Here is a 16,179-nt window from a genome sequence, read left to right on the forward strand (position 1 = left end):
GGCCATGTTACCTGTGGGAGCTGCCGGGACAAACGGGGCTGGGGGCAGCAGGTGGGGGAAGCAGAAGTCACGGCAGGCTGATGGCACGGGGCATCCCTGGCTATGGCGTCCCTGGATCTGACAGAAAGCTCCACCCTCTGGGTGTCCCTTGGCTCCAAGCCCTGGGCAGGGCGGGCACAACCTCTTATGCAAAGAGGCAGAGGGCTGGCTGGAGTGTGCCAGTGTGGCCTGGTGATGTCTCCACTGGGGACAGCAGGCACTGGGCCAGGGCCACCTTAATTCCAGGGGCAGGAATATGTTTAATTTTCTTTAATTAGAAGAAAAAGGTGAATCTAGCCTGTGTTATACTTGTTTGCCAATACAGTAAAAAATATACCTATATAATATAAACGTATATATATATTTTTAAATTTGTGTGTGTGTGTGTGTGTGTGGCCAGCTCAGCCCACCAGGGGGCGGGGCTGGCTGGCATGTGGTGCTGGGGGATTGAACCACGGTCCCTGTGCTTTGCTAAAATTGTTCTAAGTAGGTGCTTTAGGCCACTGAGCCATCTCACCAGCCCCAAATGTATATAATATTAAAGGAATTTTGTATATACGCAAGTCCTTGAAAAGTAGTCACAGTGCAGCTCTGGTTAGTTCTCAAGGAGTCTCCAGGCCACGGCGCTGCTGTCTCCTCTGCTGTGCAGACCCTGAGCGAGGCTGGTGCAGGTTGAGGGGCACTGCCAGGACAGCAGACCAGAGCCACACTTCTGGGGAGTGGTGCGGGTGACCCTGCTAAATAGGGGCCGCCATGTGTCTGAGGGCACCACGCCCACATTATGGGTGGCATCCCACAGGCTGTGCCCATTTCGCAAACGAGCTGGAGGCCACCAGGCGGACAAAGGGCTCCCTGAGGGGACGTGTGTCAGGGCCCTGCGCTGAGGACGCACAGGGGTCTGCGGGTAAGGAGCTTTTCCTCTCTGAGCTCCGCTGTCCAATTTCACAGACTGGAGCAGAGAGAGTCCCCGCGCGGCCACCGCGGGGACTGCACGGACCGCCCGCCCGCCTCCAGCTCCCTGGCCCGGGCGGGGCGCAGGGCGGAACCCGGCGAGGCGGGGTCTCGGCCGCCACCTCTCAGTGTCTTCTGGCGAGGGTGAGTGGAGAGGCTGGGGCAGGCGGGCGGTGAAGGGCCAGAGGGTAAACTGAGGCTGGAGCCTTGCGGCTGGGCCACCAAGTCCTGACTCGGCAGGAAAGTTGGACCCCCCCGGGTGTGGACGGGGAAGCTGCCCGGGAGGGTTTGCGCTGCTGGGAAGGGAGCGAGAAGCCAGGCGCAGAGGAAGCGAGCCTGGCGGGGGTCGGGAATCCCAGGCGCGGAAAGGAGGCTTGGGATGTAGCGAAACTGAGGCTGGCTCGAGCCGGGAGCCCGGCCGTGCACCGGGAGGTCCGGTTCCAAAGCCTGCGTCCTCTGCCTGCGCCCAGGACGCTTTCCCTGCCTGCCGAGGTCGTGCACGGCGGCACCGGCCCTCAGGGACGACTAGGCGGGTCAGGGCTGGGGGCGAAACCTGCTTTTCACCCTCAGCGCTTTATTTCCATTATTTGACTTTTGACTGCTTACTCGCGCCTGCGTTTGGCTTATTTTGACCTTGCAAGAGCCGGAAGCCTTTCTCTTTTCAAAAAGCGATCACTTTTCCTGAAGCAACTTCCCGCGCCCTGGTCTTGCTGAGGCCCGAGAGAGCTGGGCGCAGGGGAGGGAGCGGACCAGAGAGGGCACGACTTCGTTCTGCTTCTGGGACCCTGGTTAAGGGGGGTTCAGAATGGGGTCCTCAGACACGCTAGCCCCTTCTCACGGATGGGAACGAAGAGGCCCAGGAAATGGGCCCCGGATCTGGGGGACGCTCCCTGCGTCCCATGCTCTGTGGAGCAATTCCAGGTCCTCTAACTGGGTTGTCTAGGCGGGGCGAGGACTCGGAGGCTGGGGCACTGGCACTGTAGGGGTTAGAGCGAAGCTGTTGGTCCCAGGGACCTCCTGGCGCCGGGCAGAGGGGGGTGGTGGCAGCTGCAGCCCGAGGGAGGTGACACAGAAGGCGCACAGACTTCAAACATTCTGTGACTGCTTAACCCGGATTTCTTCATCCGTTCTAGAAGAAATGGGGGAACGGTTCCCCAAACCTTGACGCCTACGAAGAGCTCCAGGCGCTCTCGCTTCCCCGCCCCTTCCTCCCGGGGATCAGGGAGGACCCGCCCACCCGACGGGGAAGACCCGCCCACCCAGCTGGGGGGTGCACTGTGGCTGGGGGCGTGGCCATGAGTCTTATTTACCTTTCCGGGCTGGGGAAACTTTGGGGTTTGTGAGTTGTTCTGCCGCCCCGCTGGAGCCCTAGGTCGACCCCGTTTCTGGCCCTTTTGGCTCCCTGGTCCGGCTGGCAGGGCCTGGGTGACTCAGCTTGTGGGTCCCACCCTCTGCCTTCCGTGCCCCCTCAGGCGAGTGATTCAGGAGCTGGCTGTGCCCAGGAGGCCCCAGGAAGCGCCCTGCCCTCCCCTGTCTGCACAAACAGCCCCGTTCCTGGGTGGAGCTGGAGGGCAGGGGCAGGAGCCTGGGGCTGCTTCCCTGCTGCCAGAGCCCAGGGCCCGGCCCCTTCCTCCCACTGTGGCCAGGATGCTTCATTTTTAACGTTTTATTTTGAGTGAGTTTTAGGCTAAAGAAGTTGCACCTGGGTGTGGTGGCGCGCACCTGTAATCCCAGGCCTGGGGAGGCTGAGGCAGGAGGATCCTTGAGAGTTCCAGACCAGCCTGGGCTATACAGTGAGCTCAAGGTGACCCTGAAGTGCATAGCGAGACTCAGTCTCAAGAAAAGGACAACAAAGGGCTGGGGAGATAGCTGAGTTCTCCTCAGTACAAAAAAAGAAAAAGAAAAAGAAATTGCAAGTTAGTGCCAAGGCAGGATGTGGGGCACACACCTGTAGTACCAGCTGGTAGGGAGGCTGAAGCAGGAGGATCACAGGCTCTAGCACACTTGTACACCTTGACAAGGCCTTTCCTCAGATTAAAAAATACAAAGGGCTGTGACTGTAGCTCAGAGGTAGAAAGCTTGCCCAGCATGTGTGAGATCCTGGGTTCAGTCCCTAGTACCCCAAGTAGTAATGATGATAACTAATTCCCATATTTCCGAGAGTCCCCGTATTCCCTGCACCCTGGGTGCAGGAAAACCCCAGGCTTCCTGTTCTTCCACCCCCAACTATGTTTTGTTTTTATTTCTCCTCCACCTCAAGGCACCTCATCCCCCTTTGCCTTTAGTGACTGGCGGTAGGTTCGGGCCCTAGAGTGAACTGCTATTGTGGTGGTCATCTGATATGGCCGATACCCTTAAAGGCCCGAGCTCCCAGGACTGCCTCCTGCTTCTTCTCCAATTTAGCCCAGGACATAACTTATTTTCACCCTTCCCGCCCCCATCAGCTCCTCAGGTCTATCTGAACATCCCCTCCAAACTCCAGCCCAAGCAAAAGGTCATAAAAGCCTCAGACTCCCTTGGTCTAGTTGAGAGAAAAAATTCCTCATCCTTCCCCACATTCTCTCCCTTGTCCTCAAAGAAAATCAAGCCCCTTTCCCTTTTTCCTTCTGCGTGTTTTTTTGCAGCGCTGTTCATCTGAAAACCACCTATGAGCTAGCATTTTGAGGGGCTGGGCCCCTGGTGCCCCGAGCTGGCCTTGGGGAGAAAGTTCCTCTTCAGGCTACCCAAGTTGTGCCCAGCCTTGGACTGGGCTTGTGTGTGAGCAGAGCCACGGTGTCCTCTGCTGGGGTCCCACCACAGGGTAGTGACATCAGTGTCTGAAGGAGACATTCACCTTGTCCACCTGGGAAAGGACGGCACTGCACGTGAGCAGGGCTATCTCTGTGGGCACAGTGGCCCCCTCTGGGTTTGTCCTTGGGAGCCACACGTGCACACTGGGAGGAGACCTGAGGTCTCTGGGCCTCAGTTCCCCTGTCTGTAGGATGTGCCAGCTTCCACCTGGCCAAGCCAGAGTCAAGTTCTAGGAAAGGCCCCAAGACACTGTGCACAGCTCCTTCTGAGTCCCCAGATAGTCACTGTTGGCCTTTGTCACCCAGGCAGAGCGAGGCCGTGTCTAATTGTAGAGGTGATGAGTCTGAGGTGTTCTGGGCTGGCTTGACATGACATGTGGCTGGTGGCCCCACCGCTCTGTGCCCGAGGGGCAGATGGGCTGAGCTGGTGGAGCCGTCTCCTTTCTGAGATCTGCTGCCTCGGTTCGTCTTAAACACGCATGGCTGTGCTATGTGCTAACACTGGGCTCACTCTGTACTCAATTTTATGTTCTGCCTTCTTCATTTTATTGAGCATAGATTTCAGGTCATTAAAAAGTCACCAGCTGGGTGTAATGGTGCATACTGGTAATCCCAGCACTTGGAGGCTGAGGCAGGAGGGTCGCCATGAGTTTGAGGCCAGCCTGCCTACAGAGCGAGACCTTGCCTCAAAACAACAATAACCAAGAGTACGCCAGGACTGTGGTATGGCCTGGGGGTAGAGCATTTGCCCAGCATACGCAAGGCCCTGGGTTCCATTCTTAATGCCATAATATAAATAAAAAATAAAGACCAAGAAGTACTCACCCAATCTTTCAGAGTCCCCATTGTTGGGCCTGGGATCCTCTGGGAGACAGGGAGTACCAGGGACTCCCAGCCTCAGCTTTTCCTTGCATGTTGGACAGTGACCCTGGGGCCACTGTCTCTCCTCAATGCGCCGGAAGGGGTGGTGGCTTTAGAGTGCCACTTGGGATGTGGGGGCACAGCTGTGTATAGAGACAGCACCTGATACTGTGGCCTGGGGTGGGCCCACGACAGGGAGCTTCAGATAGCCTATTCTACAGAGGGAAACTGAGGCTCAGAGAGTAAAGCCTTTTACCTACTGTCTCAGTGATCTGGTGGGGGGCAGGGATCTGAGGGAGCCACGTTCTGGGTAAGTGAAGGAATCAGTGAGGAACTGAAGGGCTAGGACATAAAGCTTGGGCCTTGCTGGACGCAGGAGACACGCCTGTAATCCCCGTACTGGGAGGCTGAGGCAGGGGTATCCTCGTGAGTTCAAGACCAGCCTGCGCAATTTAGTGAGATCCTGTCTCAAAAGAAAATTAAAAAGGGCTGCGAGCGTAGCTCAGAGGATTCCAAGATTGGCGCTTGACTTGGAGACATCGAGCTGGAAGCCTCCTGGTGGCAGGGACCCCACAGCTGATCCTTCCTGGGTGATGGATCCCTTGCCCCGGTCCTATTCTTTTCCAGAGCTTCTGGGACAGCAGCCATGGCTCCACCCTGGGTGCCCGCTGTGGGCTTCACGCTTGTGCCCAACCTGGGGGGCTTTGTGGGCTCCTACTTCGTCCGTGGCGAGGGCCTCCGCTGGTATGCCACCCTGCAGAAGCCTGCGTGGCACCCGCCGCGCTGGGCACTGGCTCCAATCTGGGGCACGCTCTACTCAGCTATGGGGTAGGTGACCGCCCCGGGGCAGGCGCGAGGCCCATTGCAGAGGGCGGTTGGGGCGGGGGTGGCACCGTTCCCAGCCTAGGAAAAGGCCTGTGGGTTGCACAACTGAACTTTTTTCTTCTGGGCTCTCGGAACAACCTGGGGTGCACTCACCCCACTGCTCTGCTGGCTGGACAGGGGAAAGGTCACCACCCTGGGTGTCTCCATCTGAGATAAACAGGCCATGGCAACTGTGTGACTTATGCCTGATTTTAGAGTTCCTTGTTTGCCAAGGGCCCTTGCACGGGCACAGGCTAGCAAGTGGGGCTACCCCCCAAACCTGGCCTTAGTCCCCTACAACAAGCTGCAGTGGGGGGAGGGCACCCCTTGCTGGGTGCAGTGGAGGTCGGACCGCTACCAGCTGCCGGAATGGCTCTGTAAGCCCCAGGCTCTCTGAGCAGGTGGCAGAGGCCAGGCCAGGTCTGAGGGTATCACTGAGCCCCCCTATGGCTCTGCTCAGGTCCCAGGACCCATGTTGTCCCCATCCTGGCACCAGACCTCCTGGCGGGTCACACGTGGCCCAACCCTTCTGCCACTCCCAGAGGACCTGGTGGCCCTGGACACTGATACAGGGTCTCCCTTTTGCATGTCTTGTTTCTTCTCTCTGGCAGACTCCTACCCAGCCTCTAAGGCCAGCCCCAGTGCCCTCCTGTCAGGAGGCTGGCTCCACCCACAGGGCCTCTGTGCTTCCCTCTTCATAGTGCCGTGCTAACACTGGCAAAGATGAGAGGGGTAGCCGTTCTCTTGAGGTCACGCAGCAGTCACTGTCGGGGTCCCAGGCGGGAGGTTCCTGGCCTCCGCACCCAGCACTGCCCTGACCAGCGACCCGTTGCAGGTACGGATCCTACATGGTCTGGAAGGAGCTGGGCGGCTTCACGGAGGAGGCTGTGGCCCCCTTGGGCCTCTATGCCGGGCAGCTGGCCCTGAACTGGGCATGGCCCCCCATCTTCTTTGGCACACGGCAGATGGGTTGGGTAAGTGTGGCCTTGTGACTCTCTGGTCCCCAGGGAGCCCCTGCAGGATGCAGGAGAATGCATCTCACATAGCACTAGCATCTGTAGGTGGGGGCAGGGGCTGGCAGTGGCTGTTACTAAATGACCCAGGCTCGGCTGTAACTTGTAATTCTCCTGCCTCAGCCTCCCAGATTGCTGGGATTACTGGCAGGTGTCACCATGCCCAGGAGCACTTGGCAGTTTATGGCCAGGCTGTTGGGGTTCACAGGGGTGCAGGAGGTCCGGGTCCAGTTCCTGGATGTCCCCATAGCCCGCACCTAGCGCGGATCAGGTGGGAATGATGCCATTTTACAGCTGAACAAACTAAGGCTGAAGATGTGCTTGAGGTTGGGGTGGCTGAGCTGTGGGTGGCGGGCAAGCTTCATCCTCCCTGTCCCGTGTCTCCATAGGCCCTGGTGGACCTCTTGCTTGTCAGCGGGGGAGCAACTGTCACAGCTGTGGCCTGGCACCGTGTGAGCCCTTCGGCTGCCCGCCTGCTCTACCCATACCTGGCCTGGCTGGCCTTCGCAACCCTGCTCAACTACCGCATGTGGCGGGATAATCAAGGCCGCCGTGGCGGCCGCCTGAGCCCGGAGTGAGTGTGCCCAGCCTGCCGAGGACTGTGGCTGGGACCAGGCGGGTGCTGTGGTGGTGGACTCGCCTGGCTCAGCATCGGTGCAGGGGTGGCCACGCCCCGCGTGGGAGTGGGGTCCTGCACTTCTGTGCCCTGCATGGAGCTGGCTCTCGGTACCTTATTTTACAGCTGAATAAAACCCCAAGCTGCACACGGCCGTCTCTGTGGCTGGGCAGGGGCTGTGGCCATGTGGGGTGCCTGGGGCGGATTATCCAGATCCCGAGACCCTGCCTGGACCAGGGGACACAGCTGGTGTGGTGCTGTCACATCACCTCCAGGGCTCAGTCTTCCCTGGCTGGCCCTGGAGGGCACTCAGATGGTCGTGCCCAGTACAGAGCTGGGGGTGCTGGGCGACCCCTGGGTACCAGCTTCTCTCCCTTGAGGGCCAGCCCCAGCCCCCACAGCCCAGACCCACCCAGATTTGGGGGTCTCACCCCAAACCCCAGAATTCCAAATGTGTGATGGCCATCTGCCGCCTGCTAGGCACTGCGAACCCTGGGGCTCCTCAGCAATGCCTGGCAGGCACACACCTCCTGCTGGCCACCCTGGAGACGGAGGGGCCCTTGCCCACTGCAGCAGGCACCTGCTGGTCACTGCTGTCAGGGTCTAGGTTGCGACGACCTCCGTGCTGCTGCTGGGCGAGCACACAGCCATTTGCTGCCTTCCTGCATTTCACTCCGCAGAGCGTGTCTGAGCCGGTGCCATGCCCACGGTTCAGGCTGCACCAGGCCATTCACAAAAGCAAGCTCAGTCATCAGCAGAGGGTGCCGCTTGCCTGTAACCCCAGCTATCCGGGAGGCGGTGGCAGGGTGACCCCAAGTTCAAGGGCGGCCTAGTTTAGTGAGACCCTCCGAGCACTGAGGGTACAGCTAGCTTGACAGAGGGGAGTGCTTACCTGGCGAGGCCTGGGCACGGGGCCTAGCAGCCTTCCCTCCATGCAGGAGGGATCGGCAGGCTGCTGACGGGAAGCTGTGGCAACCATGAGTCCACCAGCACCCGAGCGACGGGGTGGGGCCTGTCATTGCCACTCACCTGAGACAACTGTCACCACTGGTTTCTCTGCAGCCAGAGCACCACTGAGGATGCCTTGCAAATGCCACCCTGGGGGTCTTCCTCCAAGCTGCCGTTACGGGCACAGTCTGCCTCCCGAGGAGCTCCCACAGGAGGGCTGTGCCTCCAGGCACTCAGGGAACAGCCATGGGAGAGGCGCCATCTCCAGGGGCAACTGCCTGGCTGTGTCCATGTACCTGAGAGGGCCAGCTAGGAGCAAACATGCTCATTCAAGAGGGAAGGACACATTTTAGCCGAGCGACAGTGCCCCCTGCTAGGCATCCCGGTAACCTGGCTTTGTGGTCTAACCTCTGGGGAGCTATGGTGCACCGAGCTTAAACTTCGCAGCCAGCAGGTTGTGCCACCGCACCCCATGTGACCTGCCTCAAGGCTCTGCTTACCAGGAGCTGGGGTCTCATCACCCCACTCCCAGGACAAAACTGATGCCCCAGGATGCAGGCCCAAGTGCAGCCGGGATGGGCTCCGCTCTGCATCTCTGCCCTGTGAACCCATGTAAGTAGGACCAGTGCCTGGAAACCAAACAGGCTTGGGGCTGAGCCCTGAACCCTCCCGCAGGGTGGCTTCTGCTGTACTGGTGTGCTGTTCCGGGGTGCGGGAGAAAAGAGGCCGAGGCAGAAGTCTTGAGTTTATTGTAGTACAAATCCAGCAAGGCAGAGGGGGCCCAGAAAGCGGCGCCACTTGGGCCAACAGAAGAGTCCAGCTCTGCTGTGGGAAGTGCAGGCTTTAGCTTCAAAAATGAAACCTTTCACTCTTCTCCCCTGCACACGGGAAGCTTTGCAGGAAGCTTTGCAAGCAGCTCCGGCCACCAGGGGGTCGGTGCCCCCACCCGAGGTGCACAGTGGCCTCACAAAATGTGAAATTAGGAAAGAACTGAAATTTTACATTTTCATCCCCTAAACTTAAAATACACACATACAGAAACAAAAAACAATCACAACAGCCCAGCACTGGGACCCTAGACCTCTGACAGCACTCTGCGTGGAATCAGCAGTGCCAGCTGTGGCCCCAGGGACAAGGGGGACCTGCATGGGCCAGCTGCCCAGAGGCTCAGCCTTCCTGCTGGAGCTGTGGTGTTCTGCTGGTGACTGTTCTGGGCCATCATGCGGCCCCACCGGCACAGACATTTGTGCCACTGGGGAGCCACGCACAGCAGCTTGGAGAACAGCTCCAGCACCTCTCCGGGGAGCCCACCCTCTAGGGAATCCCTCTCCTCTAGGACCTCTGCAACGAGGCAGTTGGGAACAGGCTTTCAGAGACAGGGCCTCAATGCAGGGGGCAGTGGAGGAGGCTGCGTGGCCCTGGTGTGCGGGTGGGACGGTGGTTCTGGAGGGAGGGACCGAGGCTGCCTCAGCGAGGCTGAAAGGACATCTGGAGCACAGGTGGCGCAGGCCACATGGGTTAGACCAGGCGGGTGACATGGCAGTCCCCAGGCTGGTCCAGGAACAAGGTGCTGAAGACATCATTGAAGAAGGAGGGGTGGTATCTGCAGGCGCGCTCGCAGTCGGGGTTGAAGTTCACCTCCAGGATCTGTGGCTGCACTGCTCGCGACCCTAGGCGGAGTAGGGCAGGTAGCAGCGGTGGCTGGGGAGCACGCAGCCACGCACGGGGCAGGCTCGGCAGCAAACACAGGGGACACAGTGCAAGCGGGGGCGGGGTAGGGGCAGCGGTCCCACCTGGCCCCAGGGGTCCCTGCCACCTCCCTCTACCCCTAGAGGCAGGCAAAGTGCACCCTGAGCAGTGCTGATGGCGCTGGGGCGGTGTGGAGCTGCGGCTCGGGGAGCCCCTCACCATCTGGGCGGGTGTCCCACTTCAGCATGAGGTCCACAGCGTAAACAGCCCGGGATGAGGGGTAGTCACAGAGGCCCAGGGGCGGCGGCTTGGCACAGGCGACTTGGAACAGCTCCGTGAAGGCCTGGAAGATCTCCGCCTGGAGACAGGCCGAGTCAGGGGTCTGCTTGGCCTAGACGTTGACACTAGGCCCCCAAGCAGCCTCCTGGGACAGTTTTCACTGTTCTGCCCCCCATGGGCGACCACCTGTTCAAGACCACCTGCCTGACCTCCACCCCCTCATGTTTGGAGTCAGCGTGGAACCCGGGCCCCTGCACACTTTGCAAGTGCTCTGCCCCAATCCTGGAGTTGCTTCTGAAAATCTGCCTATCTCCTACCCTGGCACCCTGGCAGCTTGGCCCGAGATGTCCAGCCCGCTTTCCAGTGGGCTCAGATTCCCAAGGCTGGCGGAGCCTGGAGTCCGCTGGTTGGCCCAGGGGTGCCACAAAAGCCCTGGTTTTGGCCTTTTGCCAAAGAACTCCTACCACCCCCTCCCTGGGGAAGCTCTTAGCTTGGCTGGTGCCTCCCCCGTGACACCCCAGGGAGGCAGAGGGCCTGGCCAGCTGGGAGGGACCCAACCCTGGGGCACCCAGCACTCGCCTGCACACCACTCCAGGGGAACTCCGGGTATTGCTTCTCAAACTCAGGGATGAACTCGTCATGGTGCACCTGGAAGACATGAGGTGCACATGCTGTGCTGGGGCCCACGCTGGGGAGGACAGGCTTGGGCCTGCTGTGACCTGGAGCTGCGGACATGCACAGCGGTTGGTGTTCAAATGGGGCTAAGCACTGGATCTGCTGTACCACTAGGTACAAGCAGAGCAACCACTCTGGGCCTCAGTTTCCTCCTCTGAAACCTTTGGGAACTGACTGCAGCTCAGGAGAGGCACTGAATGCTGCCTCGGGGAGGCTGCCAGGCCAGAATCAGCACCCAGCTCAGCACGGGCCTCAGCAGGGCCTGCCTATGTCATCGCACTGCACTGGCCTGGAAGTGTCCACAGGACAGCAAGACTCTCCAGGCCAAGATGCCACATAGGGGAGGAAGCTGGCTTGGGTTTCTTCCAGAAGACGTTCTGGGGCAGGCCCTATGGCAGCCCTGTGTCCACGCCCTGCAGGACGTGTGTCCCATTCACAGGATTCCAGATGCTTTATAGTGGGAGGGAGGGGGTCAGCGCCCTTGGGTGACTTCCAACGATGTCCTGGGTACAGCCACAGCTGAGGGACAGGTTCCTGCTGGGTGTGTGTTGGCCTGGCCACTCTGATGGGCACCTCCCCTTGTGGGTCTCCTCTAGACTACAGTGACCCAGAAAACAGGACACTGAGTCACACAGACCTGTGTGAATGCCACCTATGGACACAGCAGTCGCAACTGTTCAGGGATGTCCTAGTGTACCTGGGACTGATCCTGCACAGGCAAGGCCTGCTCAGCTGCCTGACACCCTTGCAGACCAACCAGAGCGTGAGATGTGTGTAGGGCCTGGGGTTCCCCTCCTGCGAGGATGCAGAGCGGCCTGGCCTTGTGCAGGTCCCTTGGAGCCACCACACGTGGGAACAGGCTTTACCTCCTGCTCTGCTCAGCTCCGCAGGCAGACAGCAGTGCCAGCCCTCACTGAGCACTGTGGGGCACTGCAGGGTACCATGCACCAGGAGGCACTAGGCATGCAGGAGACCCCGGATCCAGGTGACTCCTTGCCCGACCCTGTGCTCACAGGTGCTGTCGGGACAGGAGCCCCTTCCCAGGAGAGCCCTCTGCTCTGTGTTTGGCCTTCCTCACACCCGCGGACTGTGCCCCCCCCGCCACGATCGCCACTCTAACACCGTAAGGACCCTGAGGACACAGGAGCTGGTGTCACAGGCACCTTACAGACTGCCTCTGATGACTGCGACTGGGAACCCACTCCCTGGGCCTCACCAGTGCTCACCTGCTTTAGCACCACACCCGGGTCGTAGTTCATGACAGTGAAATGCTTCTCATAGTCATCAAGGTCACTGAGCTCGAAGGGTCTAGATTGTGACAAGGAGAGGGAGTTGGCCAGGAGCTCCAAGGCTCCACGCACCACAGCTGCACAGTCACAGCTGTCCCTGCTGCCCCCGCCCCTTGGCCCCTTGAGTAGGACTCAGCTACACTTGGGGTTAACTGTGAAGATTCCCTGTGGCCCACGAAATGTCCCTGTGATTCTCATGTGGCGATGGCTGTCACAGACACCAGGCACACTGCAGTGCAGGCTTTGGCTCTCGCAGGGGGCGGAGGACTGGGGTCACTACTGCTAAACTCCCAGGAGCACAGGGCAGACTCCAGTGCAGGCTGCCTGACCCACGGGCAAGGACACCCCACTCACTCCGGGCCCTGACCCAGAGACTCCACTGTGCCCAGGTACCGGTTGGAGAAGCGCAGCCAGAACACGTCATATGCGAACAGCCGCAGGGGCTTCACCGAGCGCAGCAGCACGATGTAGCGGACATCAAACTTGACACTGCCCACGTCTTCTCGGAGGAACAAGACAGGTCTCTCGATGTATTTGGACACAACCTAGAGGGCACAGTGGGCTCACCAGTGGCTCCCCACCTGGTGTGCTGGGCTGCACCAGCAGGGATCCTCCACGTGCACCCCCAGAGGAGCCCTGGACCAAGCGGCAACCCATCTAGGTGGTTGCAAATCTATGTGCCCTCACATCAACTGGAAATAAAAACCCCATCAGGCCTTCAGGTTTTGAAAACAGAAGAGCATCGCCATGGACCCGGCCCAAGCCATCTTCCAGCCTGGGCGCCCACAGTGACACCCTGGCATTCCCTTCCTCACAGCCTCTGCCACGTGCATGTCTCTGCTGGAGCGAGAGCCAGGCACATTCTGTGTCTTCTGATCCCCTAGTGATTCTGGGTGTCCTACTGCTGCCTGATCATCCTCCTACGCCCTGGGCTGGGTCCAGCCTTGCCCTCCTGACGGGTGGAGGTGTCCCCAGGGCCGGGACACGCTGGAGATTCTGAGGTCCGACGCACCGAGATGGTTCTGAGCAGGCTCACCACTCTCATCCGACTCCATGTTGGCTAAATCTGGCCCTACTCCCATGCGTGATGTGTACAGAGCTGGGCAGGGCTTTCCCTTTTCCCTTCAATCAGCTTTACGCAATGCAAATGGGCGCAGCTGAGGGGCTGATGCGTGGTCTCTGAAGCAAGAAGACGGGGCCGCGTCGCCCCACCCCACAGCTCCCAAGAAGCATGTGTGAGCTGGGCGGGAGGGAGAGCCGCTCTGTGCAGAGCCTCGAGCAGGCTACACTGCCAGGCGCGGTGGCACACGCCTGTGATCCCAGCACTCACGGGTCTGAGGCAAGAGGCTGTTGCAAGTTTGAGACCAGCCTGGGTTACAATGTAAGCTCAAGGCTGGCCAGAATCACATAGTGAGACCCTATCTCAAAAAGACAATAAAGAAATAATAATAATAAATTATATATCAAAGGTGAACATCAGCCCCAAAAGGCTAATGACCTCAAACCGTGTCACGCAGGTTACTCTTGCTGTGTGTCTCTCGGCACGCTGCCCGGACGATCTCAGGCCCCCTCATTCAGCGGCACTCACCTACTCCTCCCCATTCGCGCTGTCAGTAATCCCTGAGCTTAATAAAACCCAGGTTCTGCGCTGGCTGGGTCGAGCTCTTTGTTCTGGCTCGCCACCATCATGGCTGGACTTAGGCCCCCTGGGCTCCCCACACCTACAAATACGTCGGTATTCTCGCCGTTGGTTGCACTAGATGTGGTAGATTGGAATTAACTTATTGGAACTCGACAAATAGAACTTCTGAGACCTCGATGAGGACAGGGAAGGGTTCTGATGTGCCCAGGTCTCGACCTAGTGCCCCATAAGCCCCTACCCGTGCAGTGCCGAGGCCCACCTTGGGGGTGCTTTCCCGGTGCCGGATGATGCTGTGCAGGCTCCTGGTGACATGAGTGTCCAGGCTGCGGGCCAGGTTCCAGGGCTTGCAGATCCAGTGGTTGTCCTCACCCCTGGGGAGCAGGGCTGTTAGCTCGAGACCTGCCCCTCAGCAATGGGGCCCAGCCCCAGCAGCTGAGGGGCAGCCAGTCTCCCACAGACTGAGGTGCTGTGAAGGCAGCTGGGTTCTAGGGCCATAGGGTCATTTGCTAGGGGCTGTGCTTGTGTGGGGCAGAAACACATCATATCCTCAACGTAGTTGCTACTGATACCCCCGGTCAGTACTGCAGCGGGACACAGCTCAGCTTCCTGGGGTTTCCAATGCACTTTCAGCTTCACACACTGCCCTCTCAGGGGCATACTGCCCAGCCTCCCAGACCTGCTGAAATCTGGGTACAAGTCTAACCTCACAATTCTTCCACTCTGCATGCCTGTAAAACCAGCATCATGTGGGTGATGCCAAGGTCTGCTACTTTTTAAAACAGTAGCCAGGTCCCCTTGGGTAATGGCTGCAGAGGCCTCTGGGTGCCAGATGGATGGCTGACTACTGTGAACTAAATCCTGAAGAATTCATTCTTTAGTGGTACAAGATAAACTGCACTGGTATCAGGGGACTAATTCACTGATAAGTATAACAAGCATCTCCCTAATCCAATCACTTCCCCAAAGCCCCATCTATGAGCTCAGGAGGATTTGGGAAAACAACTAGATTTAAAACATAACACAAAGTTAAAAAAACAAAAACAAAAAAAAAAAAAAACAGAAAAAAACAAAACAAAAAACCTAAACTAAAGGTTGAGGCTACAGCTCAGCAGTGAGGACTTAAGGCCAGGCAGGGCATGGGGTGAGGCAGGTGCAGGAGGGTGACAGGATACCCTAGGGTCCCCGCTGGCCTGGTGGGGATGGGGTCTTACCGCCTCTCCCGTTGCTGGAAGTAGCTGATGAACTGCGGCAGCTCAGTACGCAGGTTGAAGGTGCGTGGCAGCCAGGCAGGGCCCTCCGGCCCCCCGGCGCGGCGTGCAATGGAGGCCAGGCAGTCCTTCACGGTGAGCAAGTTCTCGCAGGGGAACTGGTTCAGCAGCACGCTCGGCCTTTCCTGGCTGAGCTTCCTGTGGCAGAGGCAGGTGTGCGGGGCTCAGAGGGAGGCCCATGCCTCAGGCTCGGTCTAGGGTCCCCGCAGGCCGGGAGGAGCCCCACCTATAGTCCTTGAAGTGAGAGAAGTGGTAGAGGATGTCCGCTTCCGCTTCGCGTGTGGTGAAGGTGAAGCGGGGGTGTGTGAGGTGGTCCAGCACCTGCTGCACATCCGTGTGGACCCTGTGGGGAGCAGAGAGCGGGCTGGGGGCCGCCACGCCCCATGGGCATGCTCCTACCTAGGCCACAGCCCTCTGTTCTCTGCCACAGGATGGCAACTTTGTGCCCTTCTGCCTCCACCTCACACGGTGCCGAGACAGCGCAGGTCTGCTTAGACGTTTACTTAACGTTGGTCCTTTCCTCCCGGGGATATTCCAGGAACTCTGCCTTCCAAGTAGGGGCTGGTGCGAGGGACATCCTCTGGAAGCTGGGACAAGCAAGCTCACTGGTGCCCTGAAGGGGCCTGGGAGCCCCCCGCCAGGTGATGCAGATGGGGCGAGTGTGAAGGCAGGAGAGGCACAGGGTCCAAGAGCTGGGCAAGCTGGGCGCTGCCTGCCCGCATGGGCCAGTTCCAAGCAGTCAGGATGTTGAGCAAACATGGATCCTGCCCATGGGCCAGAGGACCATGGTGCGCCTCCATGTATCCTCTGCCTAGGAGACGTGGAAGGGCCAGGGCCAGGGCCCCAGCTGGATCTACATCTAGAGAAATGGTCCAGAGAGTGCCCAGACTGGGCTAGGCCTGGGCAGCTGAGCAGGGTGTCCAGGGGCCTTGAGGATGAGGCTCCTCTGAAGCAGAGGCCTGACCTGGTCCCAGAGGAGTAGGCTGTGCTCAACACAGCATGGGCGCAGTTGTCTGCGCCTCTACTTTCTTACCTGTGGAATGGGGGCGCTGCAGGATGCAGCCTGGGCTGCTCTGCTCTGCTCTGCCCTCAGGGTCTGCTGATTTCCGGAGCAAAAGGGCTGGGGTGCCAGGGTGTGGCAGCCACCACTTCTGCTGAGGTGCCCTACCTACTACCAGCGATCCCAGGCCTGCTCCTGTTTCTGACTTTCTGGGGGAGTTTAACACCTGCCTCTTCCAGGTGTCTTTCTTTTTTCT

The 16,179-nt window shown here is 59.3% G+C and overlaps 2 protein-coding genes across 6 annotated transcripts in view; one reads left to right on the forward strand and one right to left on the reverse strand.

Annotated features, from left to right (window-relative positions):
• The window catches only part of Ttll12 (tubulin tyrosine ligase like 12), a 32,613-nt gene that overhangs the window by 7,791 nt on the left and 8,643 nt on the right, over positions 1-16,179 (reverse strand). Inside the window, exons 7-14 of one of the 4 annotated variants that reach the window (XR_002818300.1) lie at positions 15,150-15,266; positions 14,867-15,061; positions 13,915-14,026; positions 12,407-12,558; positions 11,951-12,032; positions 10,629-10,697; positions 9,990-10,128; positions 9,124-9,751 (exon numbers count right to left, since the gene is read on the reverse strand). Coding sequence is in view for 1 of the 4 variants with exons in the window: in XM_023702455.1 (XP_023558223.1) it covers positions 9,600-9,751; positions 9,990-10,128; positions 10,629-10,697; positions 11,951-12,032; positions 12,407-12,558; positions 13,915-14,026; positions 14,867-15,061; positions 15,150-15,266 (1,018 nt within the window). In the remaining 3 variants the exon portion in view is untranslated. Of the gene's footprint in view, positions 1-8,809; positions 9,752-9,989; positions 10,129-10,628; positions 10,698-11,950; positions 12,033-12,406; positions 12,559-13,914; positions 14,027-14,866; positions 15,062-15,149; positions 15,267-16,179 lie in introns of those variants that run through there. The other 3 variants (XR_002818299.1, XR_002818298.1, XM_023702455.1) reach the window with 3 other exon arrangements.
• Tspo (translocator protein) lies at positions 970-7,281 on the forward strand. 2 transcript variants are annotated; one of them, XM_023702457.1, is made up of 4 exons: positions 970-1,134; positions 5,268-5,468; positions 6,340-6,478; positions 6,907-7,281. In XM_023702457.1, the coding sequence occupies exons 2-4, from the start codon at positions 5,287-5,289 to the stop codon at positions 7,093-7,095; spliced, it is 510 nt and encodes a 169-aa protein (XP_023558225.1). In that variant the 5' UTR covers positions 970-1,134; positions 5,268-5,286; the 3' UTR covers positions 7,096-7,281. The 2 variants fall into 2 exon arrangements, with proteins under 2 accessions (XP_023558225.1, XP_004642503.1); XM_004642446.2 differs by lacking the exon at positions 970-1,134 and adding an exon at positions 1,141-1,249.

The sequence above is a fragment of the Octodon degus genome, unplaced genomic scaffold, assembly GCF_000260255.1.
Source record: "Octodon degus isolate 3935 unplaced genomic scaffold, OctDeg1.0 scaffold00153, whole genome shotgun sequence".
In the NCBI taxonomy this organism is placed as follows: domain Eukaryota; kingdom Metazoa; phylum Chordata; class Mammalia; order Rodentia; family Octodontidae; genus Octodon; species Octodon degus.

Coding starts and splice junctions, on each gene's coding strand:
- Tspo (XM_023702457.1), top strand. CDS start 5,287: ATGGCTCCACCCTGGGTGCCCGCTGTGGGCTTCACGCTTGTGCCCAAC. Junction 5,469..6,339: donor ACGCTCTACTCAGCTATGGG/GTAGGTGACCGC, acceptor GACCCGTTGCAG/GTACGGATCCTACATGGTCT. Junction 6,479..6,906: donor GCACACGGCAGATGGGTTGG/GTAAGTGTGGCC, acceptor GTGTCTCCATAG/GCCCTGGTGGACCTCTTGCT.